Genomic DNA, 18,929 nt, shown 5'->3' with positions numbered 1-18,929 from the left:
AAATATACACACGTGTGTGGGCAGACATATAAAACAGATATTATGAGACGGGTTATAGGTGTTAGCATTTTAATAATTATTATTATTATAATAATAATAATTATTATTATTATTATTATTGTTATATTTGCCACTAATATTATACACAGATTTACGTATTTGTCAAGTGGACATTGTAGTGGGACGTTGGAGCACGGCATCGTTCCCTTTCTTTGCCTTGGGTAACCTTTAGTGGTCAGCAGAAAGTGGGCCAGTGCACAGCCATTTCTGGGACCTTAGGGTCCCAGATCTTGGATTTCTCATTCCCCTAACCAAGCCCGCGCCACTGCCTCTGAGCTTTTGGAGAGCCCTGGGTTGAGACGGGGTTCGTTCTGTGTATCTATTGTCTCTCAGGTCTCTATTTGATCAACTTAATGAAATAATACACCAAACATTATATATTCACATTATACACTCACTTATGGATATTTTATCCTATTGGAAGAGCGTTTAGATTTTAGAAACACACATGGGACAGCTAAAAACATAAATAATAGAGATATATACATAGGTATATGTGTTTATACACCTATTTCATAATTGACAAACATATAGTTCAGCTTTATATATTTTTCTTATACCCTTCAGGATATAATAGGACCATATATACATATGGACAAAATTACAAATCATTCTTTTTCCCTCAAAAACATAAAGCTATGTCGTCCCTTGCAAAACGATGTCGTCACGGACCGAAACGATGTCGTCCCAGATCAAAACGATGTCTGAGGAAGGGGTCGGTCTGGGTTCCTGTGTGTGTGGAGCCGAGAACTGACTGCTGATAGTTGTAGTTTTGTTGGTGAAGAAGTTCGCAAAATCGTCAGCAGTTACGGAGGAGGTGGGTGGTGGTGGAGGTGGACAGAGGAGAGAGTTGAATGTCTTGAAAAGTACTCGTGTGTTGGAGGAGCTGTTGATCTTGTTGTGGAAGTATGAAGATTTTGCTGCATGAACATCTACAGAAAAGGAAGAGAGGAGAGATTGATACATACCCAGGTCAGATGCGTCTTTTGATTTGCGCCATTTCCTCTCCGCTGCCCTGAGTTCAGTCCGGTGTTCACGAAGAACCTCAGATAACCAGGGGTTGGAGGGAGTAGCGCGTGCTGGCCTGGAGGAGAGAGGGCAGATAGTGTCTAGAGAAGAGGTTATAGTGGAGCATAAGGTATCCGTTGCGGTATTCACATCCAGAGATGAGAATTGTGAGGGTGGGGGAAGAGAAGATGACACGGCAGAGGAAAGGTGTGAGGGAGAGAGTGAGCGCAGGTTTCGCCTGAAAGTGACTGGAGGTGGGGTTGGAGGTGCAGGGGTAGAGAGTTGTAGACTGAAAGTAATGAGGAAATGATCTGAAACATGGAGAGGTCTCACCAAGATGTTCTCTGTGGTGCAGTTGCGTGTGTAAACCAGGTCCAGTTGGTTGCCTGATTTGTGAGTACCTGTGGTGATGAGTCGTGTGAGATCGAAGGAGGCTAGGAGGGAGATGAAGTCTGCTGCATGCGGCTTTTCGAGATGGATGTTGAAGTCACCGAAGACTAGGAGTGGGGTGCCGTCCTCAGGGAAAGTGGACAGCAGCACATCCAGCTCATCCACAAAGTTACCCAGCTGACCTGGGGGACGATAAATGACTACAATATGGATCTTAATGGGAGTTGTAAGTGTAATAGCATGATATTCAAATGAGTTGTTGTTGCATAGAGAAGAGAGCGTGGAGTATTTGTAATTGTTAGAAACGAGGAGCCCTGTACCCCCACCCCTCCCAGACTGGCGAGGGGAGTGAGAGAAGGAGAAATTGTTAGAGAGAGCAGCGGGGGTTGCTGAGTCTTCTGGCCGGATCCAGGTCTCAGTCAAGCCTAAGATATTAAGAGAAGAATGAGATGCAAAGGCTGGAATGAAGTCAGCTTTATTGACTGCTGACTGACAATTCCATAGACCCACGGAAAGAGAGAGAGGAGTGTGTGAGGATGAGAGAATGGGACGCAGATTGGCAGTATTGCGCTGCCTTTTGCACGTGATGAAAGGGCGTTGCCGAGAGATAACAGGAATGTATTGAAGGCACATGTTGATTAAGGTGAACAATAAGATAAAAAGAGTGAAGGAAAAGGGAAAAGGAGATACTTAAGTGCCTTTCTGGTGTCCTTGCTCAGTGGAGTCGCGCAGGTAGAGTCGCTGGTCTTTACCCGAGTCGGTCTTCACACGAGGAGGCTGAACACGAGAGCTGAACGCTTCCGCTGACGCTTCCGCGACAGCGCGCAAATTACACAGATATACAGATAATGCTTTCACCGCTTGAGTGAGTACAGATGCTGTTTCTCTCGGGCAATTAAGTCTGAATAGCGTGAGAATGCGCTGAATCGAAACTCTTCAATAGCAAAGGCTTAAGTGCAAACTAGAAAGCAATATTAATTTTCACTCGCGGCTTCTGTTTAATGTAGCAGCGCGTCTAATTAAAATACAGAATTATGTGAAACTAAAAATACAAAATGAACAGAGAATCGAAGAAGGGCTTACCTGGACTAAAATACAGCACTAAAATAACAGAACAACAGAGAAATCCAGAAAAACACACTTGCGCGCTCTTGCCGTGTCTCTTATGATGAACGCTGGTCCGGAGGAAAATAATTCCGGACTGGTCCGGAGGAAAATAATGTCGTCGTGGAAATAATTCACAAACATACATCAAACAGCATTTTCTGTCCCAACTTATATATTTCCTACATCCTTTGAAATGTATTAGGCCCATATCTACATATGGATAAAATTAAAACTCATAATTTTACCTTAAAAACGTCTTGTGGATAAAACGATGTCGTCCCAGATCAAAACGATGTCGTCCCGGAACAAAACGATGTCGTCATGGAAGCGAGATCCAAAACACACACTTTACAACCTTTTCTGCCCCAACTCTTTTTATGAAAGTTGTTTACTTTATATTTTAGTCATAAAACCCTTTTTTTAGGAATTTTTTACTCATATTAATGACTATGTTTGACTAATTATAGTTCCTTACCATTTTCAGTGGGTATGACGTCATCCAGTATCGACGCACACCCTTGAACGAAACTAACTATTTTCTTACCATAATCAGGAAATAAATCTACCAACACAATTATACACTTTACTATATGAAGTTTTACTTACCTTTCGCGGTCCAGTTTGGAAGCTATTTCAATTAGAAGGACTATAAATCCACATATGGATAACTATTTTTTTCTAGAGCTAGTCTATATAAGGGGGCGCGCATTCGAGCGCGCTCTCATTTCATGCTCTCAATAGACAGCAACTGGTCGCAGCCTTTTCGCTCCTCCACGCCTTAACAAAGAGTTCATCACCTTGTTAATTTCATTGTAGAAAATATATCGGTATATATAAATATATATATTGTATTCTATACATATTATAGTTTATAAATATATATTATATATCATATATACTGTATATATATTTCTTACATTTTTCATAAAAGTTTTTTTTCTCAAAGTTCAAGTCAGCCTGAAGAAGGTAATATTTATTTACCGAAACGTCGCGAAAGACTTGAAAAAATCAAAAATCAAAAAATCAAAAATAAATGTGTTCATGTTTATTGTTGTTTTTTGTTCTATTCTTGTTCAATAAAAATCTATAAAAACCCAACAAAAAAATCATAAAAATACCAAAAAAGTTTCAAAAAAATATACACACACAGTTCTGACATTATGGACAATTTACGTGGTAGACCAAGACAGAGAACCACACCACGTCCAAAAATTAGACACACAAGTGTTACACCAGATTATAAATATTTTAATTTCACACCAAGTAACACTTCAGCACGCCACCGTGCCAAGGAGCAGAGTTTCCCATACAGGAGACAAAGAAATACAGCTCCACAGTCCCGCCCTGTAAAATACAGGAATAACACAAACATTCAGAAACGTCAAAACAGGGAATTTAACAGATCCACTCACAGGGAGGTGTCCAGGCCTGGACCCTCCCAACGTTTCCCTGCACCACAAAATGACCGTTATGAGAAGGTAGCAGATCCATACAGATCTCCCTATCATAAGAGTCATTTTGGGCCAGTCGCAGGCCCATACAGGCCTCCTGGTAAAAACACAAAGGGTAAAAAAAGCCAAAAGAGAGCAATCAGAGAAACACGTCCCCGTCAGGACGATAGGGTGGTACACAAACGCGCTCGGCGTGAATATTTATATGAAGGTGCAGACATTGAGGACGAGGATGGCTTTCCTCTCCCACAACACCTGGAGTACCGACGCACCATACCATCCTTTCGTAACAACTACACACACATCCCCTCCAATCAGAGACCCAGAACGGTTTCTTTCAACTTTAATGGAGGAGGACAGAGGGACGTGAATCCTTCTATAGGCAACACTTACCCGCACTTCACGAACTGGGGCGGTTACCAGCAACGTCGCACTCCTCCTATAATCAGTACAAGGGCGAGACCTGCAATAGAAAACGAAAACCGTTTTAGACAAAATCCAGATTTCACACCGGCACCGCCTCAACTCAAAACGACAATCAAATTATTCTATGATCTGATCCGCCAGGTACACCATCTAGAAAGAGTTACCACGCAGGTTCAGAATAACCAGCCGGTCACGTTTAAAAGACTCACTGACCTCCTGATAGAGACGGTGAGACCAGCCTTTCCGAATGACCGAGTTACACAGTTGCTACAGGACAACGCAAAAAACTGGTCCTACACTACACAACTGCTTCTCGAGCGACATTACGAATCAATGATTGATGCAACCATACAGAGCATACGTGCCCAGACCAATCAAGCCGATTGGCCTGAAGCATTTGAGGTGGCGTCACACTGGGCGGACAGAAATTATAGAAGTAGAATTAGTGCAGAGGCCATTGCACAGGCAGAGGCCCTGATTACGGCAGAGATCCCGATTGGTGTGAGCACGACGACACAGAAAGCCCCCACAGAGACAAGGGGGACCGCACTCCCTCGAACTTACGCTACTGTCGTCGCCTCCACCAGCCGAACCGCCACACAGGCCCCTGCACCTCGGCCGACCGAACCTCCTGCCAACACCGCTCCTGTAAGACAAACAGTCAGTCAAAAACACATAGAGATACAAACTTCTCCAACACTCTGTTTACCAGAAAAAGCAGGCACTAGTTCTCCTCCACATAGAGGAGATTGGTCCTTTGAGGAGGAAGTACCTCCACAGGACCTACCAGAGTCCCTTCTGCCCATACAGGCGGAAGCGCCGCAGCCCTGCGAACAGAGAAAGAGAACACATAAGAGCCGCCATATAAATCCAGGAGCGGAACCCTCTTTAACGGTCCCTCCACCCCAGAGCCGCCCGGAGACACCGAGGCCGGAAATCTCTGTCGCGGCCCCTGTAGCTCAGAGCCGCCCTGTGACACCAGTGTCGGAAATCTCTGTTTTAGTTCCTCTTCCTCAGGAGGAAGCGCCACAGGTCAATGACAGGGTACCCACCCCACAGGTGGCAGTGGCAACACCAGAGCCTATTGGTGCCCCAAACAGCTCTCCTGTGTCAGAGACGGAACACAGATTGTTCCCATTTCCCCCAATGTCGACTCCAATCGCTTACTCAGATCATAGCAGCTTTCTTTTTTCTGACGACTCACCCACTCCGGTAAAACCACCTTCACCGCTCTCTGAGTTCCTTCGGGAGTTTGACCCGATACAGCCAGAGGGAGACATGGGGGTAGAACAGGGTGAACCGAGCGTCCCTAAAACCGCACCATCTCTCGGCGTTCTCGCACCTGGGGAAGACACAAACGTAAATGAACCCCTAATGATTGACAGCCCATCTTCTGGCTCTCTTAACCGCCCTTTACGCCACATTAACACCACAAGGAAACACGTAGATTGGAGCCTTACGTTAAAAAAGAGAGTAGTCATCATTGGGGACTCAAATCTGTCCAGACTTCCTCATTACGAGGAACCCGATCTCCAAGTGGACAGCTTCCCCGGTGCTAAATTCCAGCATGCATGTAATCTGTTGGAAAAAGCCACAGTGGCCAGAGTACCGGAAAAGATCGTTCTGTCATTTGGCCTTAACAACCGAAAACAGAGATATAGAATGACGGCCATAACAGAAATACAGAAAACATACAAAATAGCAAAGAGGATTCTGCCACAGACAGAAATTATTGTGCCCCTTATCAATTTTTCGAGAGTGCTACCGCAAGCAGAGCAGGATATGCTAGAGCATATCAACAGCTTTATCAAAAAGAATCTGTCCTTCATCCCTCTGCTGGCAGCCACACACTTCCACGTGGAGAAGGATGGGCTCCACTGGAGACCGACAACGGCCAAAGCACTCCTCACGCATTGGGCTTCTCATTTAAACTTGTAGACCCCGACAACCCAAAATGCGGTTCCCGTAAACTCATCATAAATCTGTCAAAGTCCTTTGTTTTATCAAAAGAACAGACCTCAGTCCTCAAAAGGGGCCTTTCTTACATCCCCACCCCATCGAGCTGTAGAAAGAAAGAACTTTTAGCGGACATGCAAGCGTACCACCGCAGGCTCAAACTCGAGACATTTTTTGAGGGCAAGAAAAGCCAAAAAGCGAAGGTACCGTTCACTCATCCCTCTGACTGGGAGCCCGCTTTGTCCAGCCTGCCGAAAGAAATAGAGAAGGTCATAAGAGCGGACAATTTTGCGTTCAAAAAGCTACACTGGGGCCTGGGGGTGAAGCCCAATCTAACACCGAGCGAAAGAAAAGCTCTGAAAGAATTGTATAACAATACGGACATAGTAATTAAGCCAGCCGACAAGGGTAACGCCACAGTCATTTTAGACAGAGCACAATACCTCGGTGAGGGACTGAGACAACTGTCTGTCGCAGAGCACTATCGTCCTCTTGAGGGGCCCATCTACACAGACACTATAAAAGAGGTGGAGGAAATTTTAGATGACATGTGTTCAAAAAAGATTATCAGCGCGAAACAAAAAGAGTATCTCGTGGGTGAAGGCCCACCTCGAGCCAGAAGGTTTTACTTGTTGCCGAAGATCCACAAAGAGCCAGAAAAGTGGAGCGTTCCGTTTGAGGTCCCACCAGGTAGACCCATCGTCTCCGACTGCAACAGCGAGACATACTTCACGGCCGAGTACTTGGAACACTTCCTCAATCCTCTCTCCACCAGACATCCAAGCTACCTAAAAGGCACGTACGATTTCATTGCAAAAATTAGTCAACTCAAAATCCCACAAAACGCATTGTTATTTACAATTGACATAGATAGTTTATACACCAATATTGATACCCCGACTGGCTTAAAAGCAGTTAGAAAATTTATGTCCAAATATCCTGATCCCCTTAGACCGGACGAGCATCTCCTTCAACTTTTGGAGATAAATCTGACTAAAAACGACTTTGAGTTTGACACTAAATTTTACTTACAAGTAAAGGGGACAGCCATGGGGAAGAAGTTCGCCCCCTCGTACGCGAACATTTTTATGGCAGACTGGGAGCAAACGGCTCTCGCAGGCTCTGCCAAAAAACCCTTCGCGTACTATAGGTTCTTGGATGACATCTGGGGTGTCTGGACCCACTCTGAGGACGATTTCCTCACTTTCATCGCTCACCTTAATTCACACCAGGCATCTATAAAGGTCAAATATAACACGGACAGGTCAGAGGTCAATTTTTTGGACGTGGTCTCATACAAGGGACCCAAGTTTGAACAAACAAGACAGCTAGATTTCAGGGTTTACTTCAAGGACACAGATACGCATTCTTTACTTCATAGAGACAGTTTTCACCCAAGACACACCTTCAAAGGAATCATTAAGTCACAGCTCCTCAGATTCAAAAGAATCTGCTCACAGCCATCGTCCTTTGTGGAGGCCACGCGCATCCTCTTCCGGGCTCTCCGTGGGCGTGGTTACAGCAGAGCATTCCTGAGAAAGATTCTGAAAACATTTGACAAGCCAAAAAGCCCACCCAGAGCAGAAGGGCAGATTAGAGATAAAATCATCCCGCTCACTGCCCTCTACTCCAAACAATGCGTATCCCTTAATTCGGCCATCAAAGAAAACTTTTTGAAGTTCCTTGAACCTACTAGCTTTCTCAAACATCACAGGCCCATTGCAGCATATAAGCGTAACGAAAACTTACACGACACTTTGGTCTACAGCAAGATACGCACACCGGCCCCCATTGGCCGGATCGGCCGCTGCAAGTATTTTGTTCAAAAAAAGTGGGTAATGAGCAGATTTAACAAAAAGATATTTAAAATCCCCCGACCTCTGACCCACGAAGCTGTGAACTGCATTTATTTGGCCTTTTGCACAAGATGCCGCAGACAATACGTGGGTCAGACGAAAAATGAACTGAGGGTCAGAGCCTATCAACATGCACACAATATTATGCATAAAGTTGAGAAGCGACGACACCTAGTGCAACACTTCCTGACCCACGGTCTGTCTGCATTCAAAGTCACCTGTCTCCAATCAAATCCAGCGTGGTCTCTAAAAGAAAGACTCAAGGCCGAGAGCATTTGGATCAAAAGATTGGACACAGTCTACCCGAGAGGCCTCAATGAGGTTTAAATTTTTCTCTCTCCCCAACGCTCTTCCGTTATTTTTGGGACAGTGGTGTAGACCAAAAACTCCTCTTTGAATGGCCACCCACATCTCATTACTAACACCTACCCGTCAATAACCCCTCATAAACTACACCGGACACAAAAAGCCCTATTTTTCAGGACCCTTATATAACCTACCACACTAAAACCTACCCCGCTCACCTGTTAATCGGGTTTGGACGGCCCTCGGTCGCCTACCCCGACCGTTTTCAGCCCTCTCTGGTCGACCCCGGCCAGAAGGTTAAAAACATACAAACAAAAATATCAATTACTCCATTTTCTACACTAAAATCTACCCCCACTTACCTGTTGATGCGGTCTGGACGGCCCTCTGTCGCCTACCCCGACTGTTGTTAGCCCTCTCTGGTCGACCCCTGCAAGAAGGTTTAAAAACAAGCAAACAAAAATATCAATTACTCCATTTTCTACACTAAAATCTACCCCCACTTACCTGTTGATGCGGTCTGGACGGCCCTCTGTCGCCTACCCCGACTGTTGTTAGCCCTCTCTGGTCGACCCCTGCAAGAAGGTTTAAAAACAAGCAAACAAAAATATCAATTACTCCATTATCTACACTAAAATCTACCCCCACTACCTGTTGATGCGGTCTGGACGGCCCTCTGTCGCCTACCCCGACTGTTGTTAGCCCTCTCTGGTCGACCCCTGCAAGAAGGTTTAAAAACAAGCAAACAAAAATATCAATTACTCCATTTTCTACACTAAAATCTACCCCCACTTACCTGTTGATGCGGTCTGGACGGCCCTCTGTCGCCTACCCCGACTGTTGTTAGCCCTCTCTGGTCGACCCCTGCAAGAAGGTTTAAAAACAAGCAAACAAAAATATCAATTACTCCATTATCTACACTAAAATCTACCCCCACTACCTGTTGATGCGGTCTGGACGGCCCTCCGTCGCCTACCCCGACTGTTGTTAGCCCTCTCTGGTCGACCCCTGCAAGAAGGTTTAAAAACAAACAAACAAAAATATCAATTACTCCATTATCTACACTAAAATCTACCCCCACTTACCTGTTGATGCGGTCTGGACGGCCCTCCGTCGCCTACCCCGACTGTTGTTAGCCCTCTCTGGTCGACCCCTGCAAGAAGGTTTAAAAACAAACAAACAAAAATATCAATTACTCCATTATCTACACTAAATTCTACCCCCACTTACCTGTTGATGCGGTCTGGACGGCCCTCCGTCGCCTACCCCGACTGTTGTTAGCCCTCTCTGGTCGACCCCTGCAAGAAGGTTTAAAAACAAACAAACAAAAATATCAATTACTCCATTTTCTATACTAAAATCTACCCCCACTTACCTGTTGATGCGGTCTGGACGGCCCTCCGTCGCCTACCCCGACTGTTGTTGGCCCTCTCTGGTCGACCCCTGGAAAAATATTAAAAACAAACAAACAAAATAGGGGTCATCTCATCATTTTTTACACTCATTATGGCACAACACAACCATATGGACAATAAAATATAAATATACACACGTGTGTGGGCGGACATATAAAACAGATATTATGAGACGGGTTATAGGTGTTAGCATTTTAATAATTATTATTATTATAATAATAATTATTAGGGGCCAAGCCCCGAAGGGGCTATGGCACCTATTGTATCTGTTAGTTTTCTTATTATTAGGGGCCAAGCCCCGAAGGGGCTATGGCACCTATTGTATCTGTTAGTTTTCTTATTATTATTATTATTATTATTCTTCTTCCTCCTCTTGAAGTCTATGGCAGCCCTATGAACCATACATAGGAAAATGATGAAATTTGGCACACTTGTAGTGATGGTAATGAAAAGTAATTGTAGCAATTTTTGAGTCTCTAGGTCCAACTCTATAGCGCCACCAGCAGTTCAAAAATTCAACATTGAAATGGTTATAACTTTTGAACCCTTTGATCTAGAAAAATGAAACTTAGTACACCTGATTCATCTCATCATGCTGATTAGAACCAATATCTTACATTAAGACTCCGCCCATTACAGTAGTGGCCATTTTGAAAAGTACAGTATGCAGTTTTTTTGCTACTCCTCCTTCAAAATTGGTCTAATTTTGTCCAAACATGTACTCAAATGATCTTCGGACTGAGCCGCATAAAAGTACTGTCCCCGATTTTTTTTATTCTTCTCTGATCAAAAGTTATGACGTCGCAAACTTAACGAGGTCGACCCAAAATTGGTTCAGAAGCTATAGCTCGGCCAAACTTTGATCAATCGAAACGAAAATTGGTACACTTCATCGGAAGCATGATCTGAGGTTCCATGCCAAAGTTGGGAACAGCGCCACCTACGGGTCATGAGATATGGAAAATGCATATTTTGGCCAATAACTTATGAACAGTTTGTCAGAAAATTATAAACTTGGTGTCTATCGATTCCTTGGGTCATGACAAATCCGTGGATATCGATTTTGCCATGATGGGATGTACCACGTGTCCGCCATTTTGAATGATGTCATAATTTGCAATATCTTTTAAACTATTTGAAATTTCTTCACCAAATTTGGTATGGATCATCATTAGCATGGCCCGAAGGTACCTGAGAAATTTGATCACAGCGCCACCTAGTGTTCCAGAGATATCATTGTTTTTTGAAAAAACGCTTATAACTTTTGCTAACATTGCTTGAAATTTGATTTCTTTATGTCAATATATTCCTTGGCTTATGCCGATTTCAACGATATCTCATATGTTATTTATCAACAATGTGACTGGCCGCCATATTGGAGTGAATGTAAAACAGTTTTTTCGCTACTCCTCCTTCAAAATTGGTCTAATTTTGTCCAAACATGTACTCAAATGATCTTCGGACTGAGCCGCATAAAAGTACTGTCCCCGATTTTTTTGCTATACTGGAAAAAAAAAGTTATGATGTCGCAAACTTAATGAGGTCAACCCATAATTGGTTCAGAGGCTGTAACTTGTGAACAGTTTGTCACAAAATCATAAAATTGGTGTCTATCGATTCCTTGCGTCATGTCGAATCTGAGGATATCTATTTTGCCAGCATTGGATGTACCACATCATAAGCTATATTAGCATTAAGTTAGCTTAGCATGCTAATCTCGTTAACATGATTTTGTGTGCTCATTCACACACTGAAGCCTCTCCTCTGCAGCTTTGTAAAACATGTCCTCTGGGTGGCGCAAGTGGTTCAACCATGCGTCATGAATCCCGAACCATTGTGGTCGTGGGTTCGAGACCAGTGTGGGGCGACTTTGAAATTGTGTATAAAATAATAATTTAAATTCCTTCCGGCTCTGCACTGCTGTTGGTGCTTAAATGCTAGCTGTGCTGCTGTAATTGATGTGCTTACTGTGCTTGATGTACATTAAATTTCTGATGTTTTGCTCTTCTGGCTCCGCATTGCGCTACAGCGGCTGTTGCTTGCTCTGCCTTGCAGGGCTTGGCCCCGTATTGCTGCTTGCAGCTATATTTATTATTATTATTATTATTATTGTTATATTTGCCACTAATATTATACACAGATTTACGTATTTGTCAAGTGGACATTGTAGTGGGACGTTGGAGCACGGCATCGTTCCCTTTCTTTGCCTTGGGTAACCTTTAGTGGTCAGCAGAAAGTGGGCCAGTGCACAGCCATTTCTGGGACCTTAGGGTCCCAGATCTTGGATTTTTCATTCCCCTAACTTTCAAACAATATAAATCAACACCTAACTAGAGTATTAAATATGAGTAATATAATACATTATATAATCAGATATGTATGTATGTTGACTAAAGTGTTTCTCGTACAGTATATTGAAATGTTTTATATTGATTGTCTGTACTGAGACTGAATAGAAGATCTTGGCACCCAAAGCTCCCAATGACTGCTTCTAGTCTGCACGTTTCATTCTATCAATGCCCTACAATTGCAATAGTATATTCCCAAGAATGATGCCATAATCACAGTTTCTAATTTATTTCCCAGATCACATTCAGGCGGGTTTTTTATATCTCATAATTATGATGTGCTTTAGCAGAGCCCAGTGCTCAAGCCCCTTCATATCGGACAGCACGGCAAATGTGTCTACAATTATATGGACCGGTGAACTTGTGAAACTATATTTTACAAAAAGATACATTTTTCATTAACCTCACCCTACAACTACCCAGCCTTGACCTAACCATAACCTACATGCCATTCCGGTTTGTCAAATCAATGACATACAATGATGTGTTTTGAACATGTTATGCAAGATGAGCAACATTGTTTCACTGGATTTTCTGTCCGCACCCAATGCGTTAGTTATGACAATTCAGAGCAGGAACTCAATTCCTGAAAAAGTCCCTCCCAATTTTTGGACAGGCTGTTTGCAAAACAGAAACACTTGCATGACTTTGATTTTCTAACATTTAAAAACACACAACAGTAATGTGCTGGGGAAATCACTTCTCATGCAGCACAGGCAATCTGTCAAAGCACCTAACACACATGAAAATAAATGCTTATGATATTTTTGAAGCATAATATTAAGTGCTCTTGTACTGCAGAAAGGCATGTCTGTCACTCAAAGCTGAAAGTGAAACCGTGATGCTTAAGTGCTGACGTATTAGAAGATGGCGACAGGCCTCCACCATGTTGGGTGTGGTACCAGCTGTGCCATTGGCTGTTCTTAGGGACAGTACGCAGCTGATGGGCATATAAAGACTGATGAGACTAAGAGACTGTTCACTCAGAAGAGATTTGGCAAAATAAAGACAACAGAAAAAAACAGTACGGAAAAACTGGAAAGAATCCTATCACAGGAGCAGAGGCGAGACATTAGAAGGAAGAATAAAACAAAAACTGGGGTTAGCCAGTTGAGCTATTGAGGCCTTTTACTCAGAGAAGTTTGAAGTATAACATTATGGAAGCAGAGACTCTTGTCAGAAGTGACTGGAATGGTGAAATCTGTAACCTTCGCTTCAGAACACATCGCAGGAATGCATGGATAGAGGCTTTTGAGAGATATTATGTAGAGTTAAGGGTTACAAGAAATCCCATTCAAGATGCCTTGCAACTGGTCATAGAGAACCCAGAGGACCCATTGAGAAGGAACCAAACCAGAAAGCACCTAACAGTTAACTTTTACCATTCTGGAGCTGTAATGGTCCAGGGAGCACGACCAGTGCTCACAACCTTTGAAAATCAGATCTTTGATGAATTAAGAGGAATGGTTGAGCAAACAGCTCAGCAAATTCAAAATGAATAATTAAAATAAAATAAAGAGAGAGAGAGAGAGAGAGAGAGAGAGAGAGAGAGAGAGAGAGACATCATTTCTTCTTCCTGGTGAAGACTTCCACCCAGAGACCATCTACAGAGTCAAAGCTGAGATCTCCAGAAGATGTGCTCTTCTGCCCAGTATGCTAACTCACCACAGACCATTATGACCATGCGCATCTAAACAACGACAAGGTCAAAACGCTTGCAATCAAAAGACATTGAACATGGAACCCCTCACCTCCACCAGGACAAAGATGAGAACCTCCACCTCGTACACAACTCTACTTGTGAGAACCCCGTTTACCAGGACAACACCATAGACCCACACAAATTCCACCTGAAACCTCTGACTACATCCGCACACCAACCTGCAACTGACCAAAGATCCCCAGCATCAACAAGACATCCATCCAGACAGAGAACCCAAACTGACTCATCCTGCTGAAACTGAGATGGGTGAGATCAAACAAGTACTGGATGGCACTAAATAAAGAGAGTCAGTTTGGCTGTAAAAGATACAAATGCCATATCTAAAAAAAAAAAGAAAGCAAATAATACAACATTGAAAATGATTATTTATGTATTATCCCTAATTTTAATGTATTTTAATTCTTGTACAAACATTATGTGTGTATTGTCTGAGGTGACAGAGTCTGGCCCACGCCAGGAAAGCAGGAACAGTGTTTGCTAGTTAACCCGGCATCCTGAGAATATGGAATATGCATGTGTTTCACTTCATGCAATGATCATTTTATAATCAATAATTTAATCAAAGGTAATCAAGAATCACATTTTAGACAGCTTTTCATTTAAGTTTTGCTCATACTGATTCTCGTGTGTTCTTGTCTTATGCTTGTACAAGCAGCATAATATGTGTGTAATATGTGGGTAATATGTAATATGTGTGTAATATGTAATATGTGGGTAATATGTAATATGTGGGTAATATGTAATATGTGGGTTATATGTGTGTCTTAGGGGTGAGAGGAAAGCTATGCATGGGTCATAGGTTCAATGATTATAAGAAACACACACACACACACACACACACACACACACACACATATATATATATATTCACGTTTAAAATGTCAGCACCCATTAATCACTTAATATGATATGCTTGGATTGAATTATAAGTAGAAGCTTTGTATAACTAATACTAGTTTAACTGTGTTCTGTTTGAGTCCAGTGTTTTCTCGCCATGTTGTGCCAAAGTTTCTTAGCAGATGTTTGAGGGCCTACATTTCAACGAGGTCCTGATGACACTCAACATCGTGATGAGAAGATACTACCTTTCTTTGTACTTATTCATAACCTTCTTGTAGAGAATTGTAAGGCTATATAGATACGTGACTTTGTTTTTCGTTAGTGGGGAGTCTCATAGCCAATCATCTTCCACCAGATAGGAACTTAATAGGACACATAAGGGAAGAGGTTCAAAAAAACATGAGACCTACTTATGATTGAAAAGAGTCTAGAATTCCCTGTGCTTGTAACTTATCGCTATCATAGATTAGAGATGAATTGATTTTGCATTGCCTATAATTTTTAGTTTCTTTGTTGTTCTGTATGCATTTTGGAACTGTAAAGAACAACTTGTATTCAATACATGTAATTGATTGATTGCAATCTTGACCCTGACTCTTCATTGTCCATACTCATCTTTCTACTTGACCAAGCTGTCCACCCCAATTCTAGTAACACTGTTCAACAGCAACACTGTAAAATCAATACACGAAAAATAAATTCATAAAATTAAATAATAAAAAAGCATAAAATTATAGTATGATACTGGTGGCTCTAGCTGACGGTAATTTAGTGTTATTCTATAGTCCTTCCATTGTGATCTTAAACAACAGTATACTATTGTAAAAAAAATAATACAGTACAGCGCTGTACAATAATATATCGAATATTGTTATTTCAGTGCTCCTACGGTAAAATTAATTGACAGCTTATTACTCATAAAAAGGTGACCTTTAGAGTATAACATTGCACGAAGAATTTATTTAGGAACATTTTAAAATGAAACCCACAAGAATAAAGCAGCTTTGACAAGAATCTGTCTTATTGCACTGCACATGCACCTAATGTTATATCACACACATTAATCACGGTCAAATAGATTTTCAACTGCTAGGCCTGCTGGTGATACAAGAGGCAAAGTAATTAGGTCAAGCAAATGTAAAATGTTAAACAACACCAAAAAAGTATATGTCGAGTGGTAGAACCATGTCGGCCTGCTACAGCCTAGAGGAAAGGAAGTTGTGTAAAAATGTATGTTTATCATCCAGTAAACATTATGGATGTCACCAAATTTCATGGTGAATCCACACAGAAAAATAAATTTAAAAAAAAAGTTGAACAACCTAAAGATCAGAGGCAGTTGCTTCGCAAAAATACAATTTAAACACACAAACAAACATCATATTTTCTTATGCTAAATAAACTCTTAATTTGTATAAGTGAAAAGTGAAATCTACTGAAAGATAACACATTCACTCAAGGCCTGAAAGGCATGAAACATGGATTAGGGTTAGGATTATGAAAAGGACTAGGCTTGGGGCTACATAAAACCCCACTGAAAGTTCATGAGACTTTTAAATGAGCATATCTACCAGTAACCATAATTATTAGAATAACACATTTAAACATCCAAATACTCATTCAGTATTAACCCATTTTCACAACCCTTTTGAAAACAAGTGAACATTTATATCGGATTCAATTATAACGACACAAGGTTTCATATTTGTTCTGATCTTATGTTTCATTGTCTTTTTAATCACCAGACCATTTTTATCTTGTTTAGAATCTGACTGCTCAAATAAAATAGCAAGCGCGCTCTTTCCTCAAAATGGCGGACGCTTGTGAAATAGCTGTAAAGTTCATTTTATATTGGTCATTCGTTTGACATTCGGCTTGGAAAGTTAGGGAGTGTCTCTACAGTGTGAAACGGATAAAAAAAACTGCAAAAAAAAAAAACTGCAAAAAAAACCCCCCATTTGTCTCTCTGGCTAAAAACACATGTGGCGTTATGCAAATGTAGTATTAAACATATGAACGAAAAATGTTTTGGTACAAAAACCACATAAGCTTAAATGTATTCATATATTTTTGAGCATGCGCTGACCCCGCTCTGTGATTTTACGAGGCCTTCCACTTCGTGGCTGTGATGCTGTTGTTCCCAATTGCTTCCACTTTGTTATAAAACCACTAACAGTTGATTGTGGAATATTTAGTAGTAAGGAAATTTCACAAATAGACTTATTGCACAGATGGCAAGCGATCACGGTCCCACGCTTGAAATTACTAAGCTCCTGAGAGCGACCTATTCTTTCACAGATGTGTGTAGAAGCATCTGCATTCCTAGTGCTTGATTTATACACCTGTGGCCATGGAAGTGATTGGAACACCTGAATTCAATGATTTGGAGGGGTGTCCTAATACTTTTGGCAATATATTGTAGTTCCCTTACAATCAATGAAGCTGTCTACACTGCACAATGAATCTCTTAATGACATAATGGGCCCTATCTTGCACCCAGCGCAATTGACTTTGTACAGCGACGCATGTCTCATTCCTATTTTGCACCCGACGCACACGGACTCTTCCCTCCACAGACGCACGTCGGTAAATTAGGGAATGAACTTGCGCTCCCGGGGGCGGTTCAGCGAAAAGAGGCGTGTTCCGGCGCAAACGTTCCCTGGTGCTATTTTGCAGTTTCAGAAAACAATTCCTCCACTGACCAGGAGAAACCTCGTCTAAAGTCAGTGGGGCGTTGCACATGTTATTCAGAGGCTATTTTAAGAGCGCATGCTTGGCCATAATCAATGTAGCGTGTGCACAACACATACACACACTTTGCTTCTCTCATCTACACAGAAACAGCAGTTTTTATTTTTACAGGGAAAAATATTCCACACGAGGGAAATCATTGTTGTGTCCATGAAGATGTGAAAAATAGGCATAAATCTAGCTTACACATTTACCCAAATTATCATACGCCTGTTTAACTGAAGCTAATCTGGGTGTGTTTCTCCATCCCCAATGTCACTTCTACGGCCCTGACGAGAACGTCGGTCTCCTCGGCCTTGGAACCGCTCCTGGCATGCGTCTGGCAAATCCGCCGTTATAATAGCAAACCGCCATGGAACAAGCACGTCTGCTCTTAAAGGGAATGTGAGATGTCGCTCTGATTGGTTTATTTCACGTTACGCCCAAACCACACCTATGAGTAATGAAGCGACTTCAGACCAACCCATTTTAGATTTGCGTCAGAGATCCGCCCACAAAGTTACTTGCGTTTCACGTTTGATACTTGCATTTCAGATCGTTAAAATAGGGCCCAATGTCTGCACTTTGTTATAATGACATAATTTGCGTGCATGAAGAACAGAATTAAGTTAGTAGCAGAGTTTACTTTAGCAACATTTTGGCAACGTACAATTCAGCACCACGGACAGCGATCACCACATGTGCGCTTCATTTAGTTCTGTGGCGTCATTGAGTAGAAACAGATTTGTCCAGAGCCGAATGTTTTTGTTAAGAATTGCTTGTATTTGAGTGGAAATGAAGCAGGATTTATTGTTTTTATTGTTATATATAGTGACAAGGGTCACAGAACTACAGCTGTCAACTAAATGTTTACATTTTACTCAATTTAGATACAGACAAAAACATTAAGTTTCTTCACTTACCACAAACATCAAGGGGTTGTTTCTTACATTCACAAATGAAACAACTCCATCAAAGCTTTCAAAATTAACCTCTATAATGTGACACGAGCATGATTTTTTAATCATATGAAACTTTATATATATTTTTTTAAGTTACATTGTACTTATATTAAATGTATATCTTACATTACACATGCCTGTTTCCATAATATACTTGCATTCTTCAAACCCTGCAGAGCGATCTGGTCTCTCGGTCCATACAAAATGATATTAAGGATAGCACGAATGTTACTCTCTATAGAATAACATAATTAAAATATACATGTGCAACAAAAAAAAAATTAATATTTAATATATATATATATATATATATAAATAAAAATTGAGAATAAAGTTGTAATATTTTGAAAA

General features: G+C 41.7%; 1 protein-coding gene across 4 annotated transcripts; it reads right to left on the bottom strand.

The window, feature by feature from the left end:
- Nucleotides 1–5,734: 5,734 nt before the first annotated feature.
- LOC311077130 (uncharacterized protein) lies at nt 5,735–8,963 on the bottom strand. 4 transcript variants are annotated; one of them, XM_084138940.1, is made up of 7 exons: nt 7,804–8,963; nt 7,431–7,634; nt 7,008–7,186; nt 6,842–6,914; nt 6,606–6,646; nt 5,903–6,504; nt 5,735–5,784 (listed from the first exon to the last, which is right to left on the bottom strand). In XM_084138940.1, exons 3-6 carry the CDS (start codon nt 7,175–7,177, stop codon nt 6,468–6,470), a joined length of 321 nt encoding a protein of 106 aa, XP_083995066.1. In that variant the 5' UTR covers nt 7,178–7,186; nt 7,431–7,634; nt 7,804–8,963; the 3' UTR covers nt 5,735–5,784; nt 5,903–6,467. The 4 variants fall into 4 exon arrangements, with proteins under 4 accessions (XP_083995066.1, XP_083995068.1, XP_083995065.1 ...); XM_084138942.1 differs by having other exon boundaries at nt 7,028–7,186; XM_084138939.1 differs by having other exon boundaries at nt 5,903–6,646.
- Between the last annotated feature and the right edge of the window lie 9,966 nt (nt 8,964–18,929).

This window comes from Abramis brama (genome assembly GCF_963993115.1).
Source record: "Abramis brama genome assembly, contig: SCAFFOLD_69, whole genome shotgun sequence".
In the NCBI taxonomy this organism is placed as follows: domain Eukaryota; kingdom Metazoa; phylum Chordata; class Actinopteri; order Cypriniformes; family Leuciscidae; genus Abramis; species Abramis brama.
The sequence above is the reverse complement of the archived record's forward strand: the minus strand, read 5'-3'. Positions and strand labels throughout refer to the sequence as shown.